This window comes from Chanos chanos, chromosome 4, assembly GCF_902362185.1.
Source record: "Chanos chanos chromosome 4, fChaCha1.1, whole genome shotgun sequence".
Taxonomy (NCBI): domain Eukaryota; kingdom Metazoa; phylum Chordata; class Actinopteri; order Gonorynchiformes; family Chanidae; genus Chanos; species Chanos chanos.
In genome coordinates this window covers 18,876,480-18,892,564 of record NC_044498.1, presented here as the reverse complement: position 1 = coordinate 18,892,564, position 16,085 = coordinate 18,876,480, and the positions used below count along the sequence as shown (strand labels likewise).

The following is a 16,085-nucleotide window of genomic DNA, read 5'->3' as shown; positions in this document are numbered from 1 at the left end:
GATGTCACAATTAACAGCTAACCTAACCCTAGTTAAAAAACCCCTCACATTATAAGTAGAGCTCTTTCAACTTGTGGGTAGAGTTCTCTAACAATCTCCTTGTCGTTTAAATTAAGAAATGTAGCAGGTGTAGCAATTTTAGCCTGTATTCTTCTTTTTCATGGTGTGAAAGTTAAACATAGAATGATTACAACAGATCCATAAATTAGTATTGAAAGGGTTTATTTCATCAGTTTGACAAATAATTTCTGTCAGCCGTCCATTATAACTTGTGAACTACTGTGTGTTCCCTGAATTAGACAGCTCATCATCTGAGTCATTATTCTGAAATCAGATAATCGTGTATTGAACTGACGGTTGATTAAGGGGAATCTACAATGTGTTTTTCAGCTGTGGGATCTATCATTTACCCACCCAGATACTATTTCTGCTATCTATGACAAACTAGCTACCCCAACCCAAGTCTGTGATCAGGGCTCCCCACCCCCACCCCCGACACACTGGTAATATTTAAGTGGTCTGCTCCCTTGGGCTCCCTTCTGCAGTAGATGTGTCTGTGATAGAAGATCAGAGAAAAACCCCCTGCTCTGTGTTTAGACTGTGGTAATCATGGAGACACTAAGGACCACAACTCCATCTCCCACTCCATTCAAAGGGCCTTCAACAACATACAACAGAGAAAATCTTGGTGAGGAGACTGTATTTCCCATTACCACAAGAGAGCAAATGTATTTCCTGTGAGTGTGAGTGTGAGTGTGAGTGTGAGTGCACGTGCACGTATGTGTGTGTGTTTGTGTGTGCGCGTGTGCACGCGTGCGCGTGTGTGTGTGTGTGTGTGTGTGTGTGTGCGTGTGTGTGTGTGTGTGTGCCTGTGTGTGACTGCATTAGCTCCTGTGTACGTGTCTGTATGTAAGTAGCACCAGAAGGTTCAGATGTCCTTTCGACACATAACACTGAAGTCATAAATAGGTCTTTATATTTATGACACTCTTCTCCAGGCCTTTGAAACAGTCAGTCAGAGAGAGGATATGTAAGAACATTGCAGCAGCAGTCCAACAGATTTCTAACCTCATAGCTACACAGTTCAGTCAACTTATCTATCTATTCCATTTCAGCTAGATTGGACGTCTCTAGGTTGAGATGAAAGCTTTTAACCATGAGGCTGTGTCTGAGCAAGGAAAGCAGGAGAACAACCACAGAGGGCAGAATGGGTCAGTCTTCAAAAGACGCCCTAATTACCGTCTAGATTCATTTTCTCACTCTGTTGTTTCCCTCTCTTTTTTTCTTTCCTGTTCTTTTTTTGGTTGTGAAAAAGAAGGCTTCAAAAATCACAATTACCAGGAAACTGGCATGTAATTATTCAAAAGTTAGAGGACTCTTTCAACACAACGATTAAAAGAGAGTGAAGAACACACACCCATGACAACCTAAAGTCTCTTTCCACCTCTGTACACTGCAATTATTCCACACTAAGGAATGAGGAAAATGATTTAGAGTTTGCAGAGTTAAAGATGAACATATACTGCATCCATACCACACACACACTCTAACCAGAATCTATCATGCTTAACATGCCTTAGCATTAGGGTAAAGAGGAAGCTCTTGAGTTCTCACTCAGGCCTGATTCCATATCAGTCTCCTACCCTGGCAGACATAAACAGGAAACCATTCAGTATGTGAACTCAGAATGTCTGACTTCCTCAGTAACAATACACATGGCTATCCTAAAAGATAGCACAAAAGGTCTGTGGAGATGACAAGCTCTGAGATCAGCTTGGTACTTTCCCGAGTCATTTTAGCTGGTGGCAGGAAAACAAACAAATTGCTGAAAGATGAAGAATTACAATTTTTGCCCTGCTGCAAAGGACAGTGACAAATCTTTTCAAAAGCATTCCAACTTAATCCAGCTACCTTCCTCTTACCCTCTCTATTCAGTCTAGTCTAAGCAGATTGCAAGATGTAGAGGCAGGAAGATGACATAACAAGACAAATTCAAATGATTTACTTCACCTACCTTCAAAATTCACCTATTTTTTATGCCTTTTTTTTCTCTTTTTACATTACATAGCACACTGCACTGGCACTTTTTTCATTATAAACACACTCGCATGTAGGTTCTTAGAAAATTTCCCTTGAAAACAAGTCACTGGAATTGTTGTGACAGATGTTTTCTGCTAAGAGATATGTAGTGCTATGTGTATAGTGAAATGACAGCGTAATGCACTCTTGGTAGATTAAAACCGCAATGCCGCTGCAGCGACTGCTGTCTTTGATACTGCCGTGCAAAAGCTTCAGCACTTCAGCAGCTACAGTTATGTAACTGCACCCCACATCTTTTTCATCCTCACAAAGAGACAAAGCAGAAAATCTCAGGAGATATCCCGTCAGTTTATTTTCCTAATACCCATTTGAGATTGGATCCAGTAAAGTCACGGTCAGCTGTCTACTGTATTTGACCACTAGAGGTCACCATCAGGAATGGGAGGGGGGGGAGTGTACAGAGATAACAGGATCTCCATTAGCACTTGTCCCATACATTATTGACACATACAACCAGCATTTTCCCTCCACCACTCAGCTCAGCCACCCAAAGGAACAATGTCACAGTTACCTGACTGATATGTGACTTGACAGCAAGCACTGACTCGCATGGTCTCTCAACCTGAATTGCACTCCAAGGTCATATTGTTTAGACGGAGCCAGCAAACGCAAACCGGTCATGCAAACACTCCCATTTATCTACTAAAGCTGAACTGAACAGCACACAATGTAAGTTTCCATTATTTACATCTTTCCACAAATGATGTCTCAGTTTATTAAACTGTTTGCATAGAGATTCTGATTAAAGTGATTTAACAGCCAGTGTCAGTGTTAACTGAATGTATTTCCAATAATCTGATGATATACACACGCAATATAATTATAGTAAATTCATTTGGATAGTTTAAATATAATATGCAAATGAAGCAACCTTAATAGTTTTAGCAACCACAATTCTCAATTTATTTATTTAAATTATAAGCGGTAAAGGTCTAATACAAAAATTTAACAGTGAATTATGTCAATCTGTCGAACTATGATACCTCACATTACAGTTCAAAATATGAGAGACCAAAAAATCTGGACATCTTAACAAAGCTGGGGAAAAAAAAAAGACATAGTATTTCACTTAAAGTTGAGTGGGCGACCAAGGGAATGAGTTAAAGGATGAGTAGTTACATTTCAGTAAAACTTTGTAACATACTGTTTAAATCTCTGGTTAATCTCTTCATAACCGCAGACTAGGACTCTGTAACCTCACTTACTACTCAGTATCTTCCACTGCCCAACCCATAGAACCTAAGGGCATTTGTGTTGGAAAGGGATCAATAACCATTCCGTCTTGTCATTACAACATGCCATTCCACATATTTTCAAAAGCAAAATTCTCCTCTGCAGGATAACACTCAGGCCAGAATCTTAACACAAATGCAGGAAATAGACATTTAAAAAAAACAACAGAATTTCCATTTGAGAAGCCGCCAGGTTAAACATTTTAGTTGTGATCCAAAGCTATATGGTCAAATAACAATTTCAGTATAAGAGCAAAAAAAAAGCATTTAAGATTTAGAGAAGAAAGACTGTAAAGAAGCAGACCATGGGCATATGAGCATTATGAGGTGACAGCTGTTCTCTTACCTGCTGTGGGACCTTTGTGAAAGCAGGATCAGTGTGCTTCATCATTAGTTTGTCAGTGGCAGCAGCCAGTGTCTTCTCTCTTTTAACCATGGCTGAGGGACTGACAGGCAGAAACACGGCGGTTGAGTTATCCCTCTCGTCAGCGGCACCAACAGTTTTCCAAGCTTCTATTCACATTCTGTCTAAGAGAGTCTGGCCTAAGGCCAGGAAGAGAAGGCAGTCAAACACACATGACAATATCAGATACACACTCTCACTCAGAAACACACTAATACGTTTAGTGTTCATACAACCAACGACACTTTCATTTAAGTTCTCCCTATAGAAAGAGGGAGAGAAAGATAGAAGGAGAGAGAGAGATGAAGATTCACACTTTCATTATCCAAGAACACTCATAGATATCCAAAAAGTAAACACGAGTATTAAACAGTAATTCACCACACTTCCCAAATATCTGTCGTTAAATGCTCAAAGATGAAATGTTCTTGTGACAAATAGCACATCGTTTTTGCACAGCTGTTATTTGTTCAGGTTTTATCAGACAAATCACCATATTCTCACACTACCACTACCAGTTTTAGAAATCGTTCGCCGTCGCTATTCATTCCAGTGCCGCACAGTGAATTAAGGCTACGTGGGATAGAGAGAGATGTTTTACCTGGGTGATGCTCTGACTTCAGCAGCGGTAAGGTATTCAGTGAGAGAACTGCGGTCTCATTCCAGAAGGCGAAGAGAATAGACTGTGGACTTAACAGTGGGTTACAATCACTTAAAAAAACTGCGCCTCCTAGCGGGTATCATCCAGTTAGCGAACAACAAAGCCGTGGCCCCTTCCACTGTAACACTTCTCTTCATTTAATTAATTAACTTTTTCTGTTATTATTTTAAATTTAGCGACTTACTGTAGTTTAGCGAGTAGCTTTATAGAGTTTTGAAAACTTAATGGGTGAAAAAGACAGCTGACTTTGTATTTTCGTTTTAAATGTAAGTTTTACTTCATAAAAATGCTAAAGGTGTATCTGCCTCTTATCTAAAAGCACAGTTCCACTGCATGAGAGCACAGCTGGCAAATTGTCAGGAATGGTTGGCGCTACCATGAATGATGGTTTGCTGGATCAACTAATTACGCATTATGGAATGCGTGAAACACTCGGTGCGTTCCTGAGCAGTGAGTGTTCAGCAGGTGTGAAAATACCTCCCTGAGTTCACACGATCGAATGCACTGGTTACAGTGCGTGAGAGGAACTGTGGTTCTGTTTTAAGAATTTGAAAAAATAAAACTTGATTAAAGTATTGCCACACTGAAAATGCCTTTGCGACAGCTCATGTACGAAGTCAGGAGAAATTCAAGTTCATTCAGTACGGGACAATGAGATTTCAACATATTAATTTGCATGACTTTCGTGCAATCGTTCTTACAGTCGCTCTCTAGACTAGAGCCAAAATGAATAGTCTAGAGAGCGATGGTAAGAACTGTAAGAACTGTAAGAGCGACTGTAAGAAAGTCATTTAAGTAGCATACTATTATGTTTAGTAAACTTATTTTTATACACGATCTTTAATAAATAATATAAATTAAGATACGTTTCTTTTGGGTATAAGTATCCTACTTGTTTACGAATTTAAACATTTCGAAATCATGTTGAGATACATCAAGATTAGATCTTGAAAAAAATTGTGATATTATCAGGAGACTCGCCCGATAACTCTTTTCAAGAGTTACATTGGACATACAACCACATGCTTCGTGTGTGTGCGCGCACGCACCATATACCATATACCGATAAGCCCCCAGTAAAATAGCATAATCTGAAAAAAGTGTCTGGGACTAGGAGAACAACGTAACTATAACCTACTAAACTATACTGTTGTTACTGATAAAAACAAAAAGTGTCAAAGCATTTATTTGGTTACGGTTAGGGTTAGGGATAACTTAATATTCTTTAATTACAGAATAATGAGAGTCAGTGGGAACTGTGTGTGTGTGTATACGTGAGTGTATGTTTAAAGATGAGGATAATACATGAAAAATAAATACAAACATCGAAGGTTAGCTACAGCACAAGCATTTTTGTTTAGATAAATAGTAGTCAGGTTGAAATTTGTAATTCTACGTATGTTTTAGCTTATGAATTATAAATTATGAGAGCGTCCAGCGTGGAAAAACACGCTCCAATGGCAATTTGCCAAGAAACGTCACAGTAAGCCATATGCAAGCAGACTAACAGTTGAAAGTTGTATCATTTCAAACGACGCCTCTGCGGAAATCTCAGGGATTTATGTGATGTATGGCCCATGAGCCGTTCTTTGAACTCTCTTTGCCTTTAAGCATCAGTCACTAGGCCCCTCTGTACGTTTTAAATATTGAAGATAATGGCTGTCCTCCTCATGCCTAGAATAAAGCACTGGAGAATATTCTCCCTCTACTTGTGTGTCCATGATTTCAGTGACTAAAATGAGAGCTCTGGGTTGTAAGATAAACAACGGTTTCCATTTATCTTCTTCTATTGTCAAATAAAAGCCTTTAATAGACACATTTTACATTGTTTCATTGAGCAATTCATTCCAACAGCACATACAGTAATACATATTTTGATTATTATTGCAAACAGCTTCTTGAGTTAATGACCTTCTGACAAATTCAAAGTGCATGTTTCACAAGATATACAGCTAACAAGATATATAAACTCTTGTGTATATATCTTGATCTTAATCATCACCCTTCAGATAAATAAACAAACAGACAAAAAAAAACCTAACTGTCTAGCTTGAGTTGGATATAGATTAGTGCATACTGTGTATTCTCAGCAATCAGGCAGCAAGCTCCACAACCCATTGCATTTTATTTTTGTGTAAACATTTATTTACACAGTGATTTTCAAAGCCTTGGCTTCCCCTAATTGCATGACATCAAAGGAGAGCCAGTAATCCAGCAGAGGGGATGTATATAAGCATGGTAACAGAGGAAAATTAAGGACCTTATGCAACGCAGCCGTTCCACAACACTTCATGATATTCACACTCTGTGTGCCTTTTGCATTCGACTCAGAGCTGCTGTTTGGTTTTAAGCAGTGCTTTCCTTCTGAGAACTGTGATTGAGGTGATTAGAGATACGTTCTCATTTTTTTCCAGAAGCAATTTATCAATGTCTGTAAAGTGTCCTTGGGAGCCAGCAGATTTTTAAGTTGAATTGGTGATTGAGAGAGACTTTAGGTGACCTCTAGGTGGGGAGAAGACTCAAGGTCTTTGAAAGATTTGTGCGGTGATTCTCCATGCTAGGTAGATTTAGGAGTGGGCAATTTGATATGGGACATTTGAAGTCTGATTGTTCAGTCCCGTCAGGAATGACCGAACGGGTTTTGTGTATTAAGGGGTCTCTGAACGATCACGGCATTTGTCAGGTCAGCCTCTTCTATGCTCTGTTCCTCCTCTCGGAGTTCTCGGAAAGGCAGAGATGTCGTGAGGATGAACGGTGAACTTGTCCTCTGGGCTTGCTCCACAAAATCCTGAACATCACTGATCCTGAAACAGTCACACATGCGTAAACAACCCTTCCAAATCTAGAAAAAAACTGTTTTAAGGAGAATGCCAGTAAATCGTCATTAAGCTATAATGCCACATATATTTAATCTGTGCTACTGTGACCGGATTTGCTCTACAGATGACATTCAGGTCCTGCTGTCATGATATTTTAGAGCAAGATTACGCAAATGCTGGATGAGAGTTATGCAACTGTTATTAGGTGAGGGATTAGGGAGCAACATCATCAGCAGATCACAGGTCAATCTGGACAGCACAGCAAATTAAAGATATTAAACAATACTGCCACCCAACGAATAAGATGGAAGTGTACTTTCTTTTGACATAAACTGTAAGCTTTTACAAATTACAGTAAGAAAAAACAGTTTGTGGTCCTGGTCATTCAAACTAAATTGTGGGAAATGGTGAGGATGACTGCCGCATTAATACACATATGATGAGTTGAATTTACTCCTATGTTCTACAGATTTGTCTTGGTACATGACCGGCTGTAGGACACTGTAGGTGCTTTCCCACCACAGGAACCTTTTTAGGAACCATCACTAACCAAGAACTTTGACAGTGCATTGCCAGGGTTCTTTGGGACACCCACCTATGTGAGAGGTTAAACCTCTGCACCAGCCGTCGTCCGTCTGCCAGCCAGATCTGTAAGGCAGTGACAGGCTGCTCCTCATCCACCTCCACAGCAGGCACAGGAGGCGTGGAGAGGTCCTCATGTACTGAGCGAGACCTGGCCACAACGCGCGGCGCAACACTGAAAATGAACATCAGTAATACAGGAATCATTCTCCAAAGGAAAGTTACTTCACCATGTTAGCCTCTGTGCTTTTATTTACTTAAGGTTGCATTGATAGAAAAAGGAAGCCATCACCAAACAAAACATACCTCCGTGAAGAAGACAAATTGCATCTTTTTTTTTTTCGTTGATAAAAAAAAAAAATTTCTTTCCAAAATGGACCCAGTTTTCAAAAGCCTTCAGTGTATGAAAGTGTGTGCAAAAAGTGACTTGACAGGTTGGCGTGGCTTTTTAATTGTGAAACATTGTTGGTTGCTTATTGTGTTTATGTCTCCTCTGCAAATGTGAAAATGAGTACATGACGTTATCGCGTGTTGTTTACATTGGTCAAACATTAAGTTGGAATGACACCTAGTGGACGCATAAGGCATAGCAGTGATATACATTGTAGACTGCTTGCCAAAGGAATGAATAACAGTCAGGACTGCTCCAGCTATAAGAAAATCTCTGTCAAAGTTTCATTCTACATTTTCATTTCATAAATATCAAACATTTAACAAATGGTCTTGATGGTAGGAAAAGCATATTCCATGAAGTCTTCAAATGCATATTATGAATGATGTCAAAATCATTATGTAATTTTCTATATTAATTTTAATGGTGAATATTTGCTACTTTGTAGGTACAGTCTTACTGATAACAGTGTATAGCTTGTATACTAAACAAAATATTTTATTAATTGATTATTTGCTCCAATTTTTTTTTGGCATATATAAGGCATGATAAAGAACTGATCTTACCTTCCTAATCGGTACCCTCTCCCAGTAAAGGGGTGAAAGGTCTTTTTCTTTGGGACATACATTTCATCCTTCATATCCTCCACATTTACCTCCAGTTCCTGCTCCTCTGCTCGCCCCTCAAGCTCTAGAGGCAATTCCCTTAAAAACAGAGTCACTCTGATGTTCTTTATTGTCATACATTCATTTGTATATCTCTAGAAAGTGCAGCAAAAGTGGCAGCTCTGACTTGGCAAGTTTAGTTTCCTGTACTATCAGAGGGGGTTCAAACTGTGGACTCACCCACGCTTAATGGCCTCAAGAAATTCTTGGTTCTCCTCCAGAGTGTAACTGCGCAGATCCTCGTCATTCACTGTGAAACCATCTTTCCACAACCTCACCACTATTCCCACCTTCCAGGGAAACAGCATGTAAACACACATATGTCAATGTTAAAGCTTGCAATGAGATTGCATGCTCTACCTAACTGGAATTACATCAGGCCATAGTTAGTTTCATCATCTTCACAGATGGAGACTAAAGGAAAGGGAAGCTTGCATAAGTTACAAAACCTATAATTTATTCCAAAATATAGCTTTAATGTGACCTGATGAAGGCGCATTAGGATCAGAGTATCACACTGAGAATATGTTTTGAAGTGATTCATTGTGTTCAGGCCTCTAATGCTCCAGGTAAACTTCTCTGCTCAAAAGCTATCTTGTGTATAACTAAGATTTTTTTGTAACTATATGTTGTTCATGTGAATTTGATGATCCATACCACTTCTGTTAAAAGCATTTCTGTGTGTATAAACACCATCAAGGTCTATTTCTAGGTCAGACCTTTTTGCCTCCTGTAGGCACGCTGCTGATTTTCTCCACCTCATCCAGCAGATCCTCCACAGAGAAACTAGGCTTCATGGAGGTCTCCTCTTCCTGAACATTCTCTGTTCGTTCACTCCTGAGGGCTCATCATATGGCGTGATGGATGGAGAGATGAGGAAAAAATTAAGGGGACCTTAGGTCAATGATTTTTATGCATGCAAAAGACATTAAGATGAAAACTGATTGGTTCATTAAAAATGCCTTGACCAATTACAGATCACTCTACACAAGCTGAAAAAAAAATTCATTCAGTGACAGGTTTCATACAGCTAAATCAGGTGTGGACCAGTGTCTGATGAGACATTCCTTTAGAAATGAATGTTCTGATTTCTTTGCTTTAAGGAATTTTGTCTTGATTCCTCTCATACGGCTGGAGCATGTCAAACTACTGGGAAAATTTTAACTGACTGAATTACTGCTATAGTTTTGTTTACAAAGGAAAACATTTGCCCCATCAACCCTTCTAGAGTTTATAAACACCATCCTTTAACAAAGCAGTGAAATTATTAGTATGTACTTTTACATTAGCCTTAGTCTATTTTCAACCTTGACCTATTCTCTTACATCAGTAACATAAATAATGATTATGATCTGTGGAACTCACCATGGGTCATCTTTTTCTCCTGCTCTTGTATCAGTATCTTTCATAATGTTCTCTGGTTTCCATCTTATAACAAAAACAGTAAATATTAAACGTGAAGCTTCATAAAAATGTTCGTTTTGCTTGTTTTCGATAGCTGAGAAACTCTTCCTCATTAACAAGAATATGTCAACATCACACTATTTGCAAGATTATTATTTCTTTCAAGTCAGCAATTTTTGTTATTTTGTGAATAACATAAACGCTAGTCCCACAAAATATGATATTAGAAACATGATAGTGACTTCTTTCAAAAATATTACTGGTAAAATGCAGTCGAAATAAGTATTATGCGAATAGGCTTGTATGTGGGCCTGAACGTCTACGTGCTATTAGCAAATCGACTGCATGTTTGCAAAACAGGGTGACAGTAACACTCAGGTCGGCCCGGGAATCTAGAAGCTTCTATTCGTAAACACTACGTGTTCCAAATCCAAGGCATGGTCATGAGGATGACAAACTCAACAGAGATGATACCGAATCGGTCTTATCGAACATCAGCATGACATATCGTAACAGTGCGACAAAATTACATAAGGAACGTGTCTATGGTCTATGGTGCAGAGACCACGCAAGCGCAGCGGGGAGGCATTAATATCAATTGCTATTGCATTTCTCGCAGTCTGTAATGCGCATTTTTAAGATCTTTAGAATTTATAAAGAGTTTTACCAGCTTATGTTCCCTTAATATCCACACAGATGTTTCTCGGGTTGAGAAGTTTCAGATAGCACACACAGCGCACTCAAAACGATCTGAAGTGTTTCAGAGACACAGCGCACAACCATGTCGATGACGTAGGCGCCGTTTGTTACTTCCAACTGCCGTAATATTTTATCAGTTTGGCGCGGTAGTAGCTCGTATCTACCGGTCTGCGGTGGTACGGTCTCTTGTGCTGTGTGCTTTAATTTTTCTGCTTTTTATTTGTTTTCGGCTGGTCAAGACACATGTCAGACTATGTCTGCTTGTGAAAATAGTAATAATTTGAGCGTGCAATGAATCAAACAATATACTGTTTGAATATGTTGAATATTCACCAGTAACATGGATGTTATCACTGGTCATTTACCAGCTTTATCTGTTTTACCGGATTAGTTTCTATTCGCTAAATATGGCAACTGACATGTTTACGAAGAAGCAGTCTGTGGGAGAAACAGATGGAAGCTCAGATGCAAGACCAGGGCGCCCCTGTGTCAGCGCACACACACACGCACACACACACACACACACACACACACACACACATAACGGGTGGGGGTGGGAAAAGTTCCACACATAAAATGTATTTTGAAATGTTTTGGAAATTTAAATGCTTTTGGAAATGGTGACACAGTGGAAGTAAAACAGAAGTCAGAACCCACAATAAATTAATTTATGACGATAATTTTTGATGAGATACATTAAAAATGGATTTCAACTCTTTTAAAATTGATTATAACTTTTATTTTAGTAGTGAAAAATATTGTGCACGAACTCAATGGTGATCACAAAAAAAAAATCTTGCAACTGAGTTCTACAATGAATTAAAAGAATTAATTCCAAGGTATTATCCAATTTAGAATTTGTGCTTGGAGAATGTCTATTACAACCATTGTTGGTTGGAGCTGTGTCATTAACACAAAGTCTTGCCCCTGGTGTGAATCCATATGGCTTTTAGAAAATGTTTCACATTTATGGCAATATGTTGAAAGAAATTAATCTAAATATTACATTTAACACAAGACCAATGTTTTATTACCTATTTTGTTGTGCAGTTGTAAGAATGCGTATCTTATTTTGTAATATGATGGCTGATCAGAGTTGTTTGCCAACTGATGGCTTTCAGCCAGTGATTGCTTAAATTAAATGACACAGAGCAGTAGCCCTGACAAAAAGGGTTTACAGTGGGAATTAGTGAAATCTTTATGGTTTTGACCTCTTTGTAAATTGGAAAAACAATGTTAGTTAGCCTACCTCTGCATTACTGACCACTTCAAAACAAAAAATTATTATTCAATATTTTGATAAAATTTCTGAAGTGAGTGTCAATAGAAACTGATGGTCTGTACAAAGGAGATGCTACAAACAGTTTTCTCACAATGTCAAATGCACATGGCTATGTTATCATGATCAAACTCCACATGTGTAAATCAAAAATGTTGTATATTTTGCTGTAAGAACTTATGTATGAATGAAAAATAACCACAGAACAACTCTGAATTGTTGGAGAACATCAGATCAACCATTACCCTAAACAAGGTAAGAGGAAGTCATAAATATGTGAAAGTGTCAGACGAAGACAGCAGAATACAGAAGAGCCAATCTGATGGATCTTTAATCCACTTAAGTGTAAGAGAAGTTGTGAGGTGACAGCGCACAGTTCATTTAAATTTACTGTGGTTTCAATGAGACATCCTCTCCAAACTGAAACCACTTTTATTGTGATATCAGAGGTAGATTGTATATGCCACCAACACCAACACCTTGAGAGGGATGTAAACTTAAATCTTGCAGAGATATATCTTACAGGGATATTCTGACTCACATGCCAATATGTATTTATTTCTTTCTGGTTGAAGGAGTGCCATTTGGCAAAGCAAAAACAACCAACCAACCAACCAACCTAAAAACGCAACAAACAAAAACTTCTGTGAAGTCATAATATTCAGTCATAATATTCCATATCCCCACAGGTGTACAAAAAGTAAAATGCTATCACAATGTCTCATAGCTCCTGATGAAGTGATATAATTCGGTATTAAGGGAGGAGTTTTGAAATGTAACAAGGACCAAAGACAATGGTATGGGTCACTACCATTCCAAGGAAAGGGCTGCAGAGATTTTTATACTTGCCCTGTGAACCTTACACTGGCACACTGCCCAATAATATTTCTCTACTTCTACCTATAGTAAGGTTGGAACTGTATATCATCATGAGATCATTCTGACTTACTTGTGGCTGATCTGGTTTGCATTAAGCTCCATTGTTATCGAGAGCAAAATACTTACATGGCTGTTATGTTTAGTAGCTCAGAGACTTTATCTTTGTCCAGTATAATATATAATAACAGCACACACTTCACAAAGGTATGGTGGGTGCTGACAGCATCATGAGTGCAGCTGAATAAAAGAATCGACAAATTACTTGTGCATAATAAAATTATTTTAAATGCTTGTGCAGTTTCTGAAAAGACACTCTATAGATTTTTATGTGTAAGTCTCAGCTCTCTAGGGCATAGTCAAAGGTAACACAAATACCATGAATTACCTATAAGGAAAACCCAACTGCTGTAATTTTTTGCGGTACAGTAACAATAAAATGTACACCAACAAACAATGCTTCATAGACTCGTGTGCATGTTGTACTTTGATAAATCATAGTTATCATCACCAGAAACATGTTCTCCTTGAGTGTAGAAATGATTACAGATACCATTGATCTTTCTATTGGGCTATACCTTCCATCCAGTCTCTCTCAGGGGCAACTTGCACTAAAATTCACAACATGGCGATTTAAAGTTCTTGAAAACTTGTTTCACTCTCCCTTCTCTATTTTCCCTTTCTCTCCTCTCATTCTCAAGTTATCTCTACAGCATATCCTTTACCTACTAAAAGGCCTTTCCCTACTCTACCAGCCACAAATCCTTTAATTCATCAACCTCCTGCCTTGATTATTTATACCTCAAGCTTTCACAAAAAGTGTCTTCAGATCAGTCTTTTTATATGTAATAATATGCTAGCCACTGAGTAACCAACTTTAAAATGACCACTTTCTCTGTTTTGCTAATCTACCTGAGTTGAATGTAATGACATCTGAGCACATGCCAGTCTACGGTGTGATAGCCGCAGAGTTTGAACTTTTTATTCAGTTTTGGTTGATGCGTTTTAAAAAAAAAAATGTTACTTAGGTTTTATATATCATCTGATAACACTGAAAACGTACTGTATTTACAGTAAATTAGATGAATGCGTTAAGCGTTCACCTTTAGATAACTACCAAATGAACTGAGAAAATTGTAAATATCGATGACAGCAAATAAATCCAACGATATCTAAAGCTTTCTGAATCCAAAGCGGAAGTGGGCAAGCGGGAGAGTTTCGTTTGCAGACAGTAGAGGGAGTAAGCGAGAAAGAGAAATGGCGCCTCAGTGCTATACCAGCTGAGACAGTCATTCGAGGGAATTGACAGAACTAAGAAGAGCCAAGACGTGGGAAAATCATGGTGAACACGAGACAGAGCTCCAAGCACAAGCCATGCACTCCATTCATCTCTTCCCGGACAAGGTCGGCTGCTAGGAACAATCCAAACTCGGAGGAGCACAACCATGTAAGAGCCGGTCCTTGTCTTCAGTAGCCGGCTGGCTAGCTAAGCTACCTATCCTGTTTGGCCCGGAGATTGATGTCCCTCGCTGATAGCTAGCAACCTCTTTTGTTCATGAATACCGAGTAAGAGTGACTCTCGCTGATTAAATTTTGTAGACACGGGGCTGTACAGCTTTTTGCTGTGACTGACAGTTGACCTTTTCCCCAGGTTATGATATTTGGACGACTATATCAGCTAGCTGCTTAGTTTATTGCATTCTGTGTTTCCAAGTTCTCTTTGTGTTGCTGTTGTGTTTGACCGGCTGTAGAGAGAACAGCTAGCCGGGTAGTAGAGTGGCGGTTTGTTATGCCCACTTTGGTGAATGACAGCCCACGGGGCGAGAAGAAAAGACTATCACGGTTGTTTTGATAATTTGTTGTGCATAGCAGTTAATAACTACGTTTAAAAAACGAAGCTAGTATAGTTGGTGGGGGAAGGGGAGGCTTAGTTGAGATAGACCCCTTGTGGCCCAAAACAGTCATTGTTTTTAATTTAGGAAGTTGAACTCAGTAAACTTGAGCGCTGTTTAAAAAAACAAAGAAAGAAAGAGAGAAAAAAACGTTTTCCTACTTTGTTGTACTCTCTATTCAGAACAGCTCTATATGTGTGAGCAACAGAACGTTAAAACGGGAAGTTTGCATAAATGTACGTATGGTAGCATTTCAGAACAATAACAATAACGTCCGTCTTTTGGAGGCGCAAGTGACAACTAGTTTTCGTTTGTTTATGAGGTGAATATCTTCGGACAGTCAAGTGATATTAATCCGAATTACTTTGTACTAGCGGTATATTGCGACTGACCCTCCAACAAATGTTCATATAACCAAAATTGCTCTCTTTGTTCTCTTTAATTGCATAAAACGTATGCACATTTGCTTTGCATAATAAGTAAGTTATGTCACAAGCCATTGGGATAACTTGAAAAAACTTTGCTCTTCTGTTGGTGCCGTTGGTGAATACTTGGGTTGTACCTGAGCAGCCCAGGAAGGAAGTGCATTTTATATGAGGCACACTGTATCTTTGTTGTGGAAACGTTGGTCAGGACATATGTAGCTGACAACGCATAGAACATTGAAATGTAGTTCATAGTAAGTACATGCAAGATTTTACACCAAAGCACAGACACACTTGCCCTGCAAGCTCAATGTTCAGGGTTATCTTTTTATAATTGTACTATGAAAATTATTGCTGCAGCACTGATAAGAGTTTCATATGCCAAAAAAGTTGGATTTGGCAAAACTGTCAGATCAGTAATATCCACATTTTCGTTTCCAGTTCAGTATATTGATTTTACAGAACTAGGGAATACAAGTGCATATAAAAGCCTGAGAAAACAACTAGCAATGAGTTCTGTTTTTGATAACTGAATAGCATTGCTGCTAGTCCAGTGAGTTTTTAACAAATTATAGCTTATCTGGAAACAAACGAACAAACCAAAACAAAACTTGTTTTGCCTCAGGATTGCTTTGGTTATCAATGAAATGAGACCGG

At 38.7% G+C, this 16,085-nt stretch overlaps 3 protein-coding genes across 6 annotated transcripts in view; 1 reads left to right on the top strand and 2 right to left on the bottom strand.

Moving 5' to 3' along the window:
• The window catches only part of mfsd2b (MFSD2 lysolipid transporter B, sphingolipid), a 14,971-nt gene extending 10,914 nt beyond the window's left edge, over positions 1-4,057 (bottom strand). Inside the window, exons 1-2 of the mRNA XM_030772150.1 lie at positions 4,052-4,057; positions 3,679-3,813 (exon numbers count right to left, since the gene is read on the bottom strand). Coding sequence (XP_030628010.1) covers positions 3,679-3,813; positions 4,052-4,057 — 141 coding nt within the window. The remainder of the gene's footprint in view (positions 1-3,678; positions 3,814-4,051) is intronic.
• A 2,149-nt stretch (positions 4,058-6,206) lies between these two features.
• ubxn2a (UBX domain protein 2A) lies at positions 6,207-11,012 on the bottom strand. Of its 3 annotated transcripts, none has more exons than XM_030771321.1 (7): positions 10,925-11,012; positions 10,219-10,281; positions 9,573-9,690; positions 9,034-9,143; positions 8,755-8,892; positions 7,811-7,972; positions 6,207-7,200 (listed from the first exon to the last, which is right to left on the bottom strand). In XM_030771321.1, exons 2-7 carry the CDS (start codon positions 10,260-10,262, stop codon positions 7,017-7,019), a joined length of 756 nt encoding a protein of 251 aa, XP_030627181.1. In that variant the 5' UTR covers positions 10,263-10,281; positions 10,925-11,012; the 3' UTR covers positions 6,207-7,016. The 3 variants fall into 3 exon arrangements, with proteins under 3 accessions (XP_030627181.1, XP_030627182.1, XP_030627183.1); XM_030771322.1 differs by lacking the exon at positions 10,925-11,012 and adding an exon at positions 10,500-10,562; XM_030771323.1 differs by lacking the exon at positions 10,925-11,012 and having other exon boundaries at positions 9,573-9,697; positions 10,219-10,277.
• A 3,402-nt stretch (positions 11,013-14,414) lies between these two features.
• Positions 14,415-16,085, top strand: part of atad2b (ATPase family AAA domain containing 2B) — a 65,131-nt gene continuing 63,460 nt past the window's right edge. For both annotated transcript variants that reach the window (XM_030771226.1, XM_030771227.1), the window contains exon 1: positions 14,415-14,558. In XM_030771226.1, the coding sequence (XP_030627086.1) occupies positions 14,451-14,558 (108 nt within the window). In that variant the 5' untranslated portion in view covers positions 14,415-14,450. The remainder of the gene's footprint in view (positions 14,559-16,085) is intronic.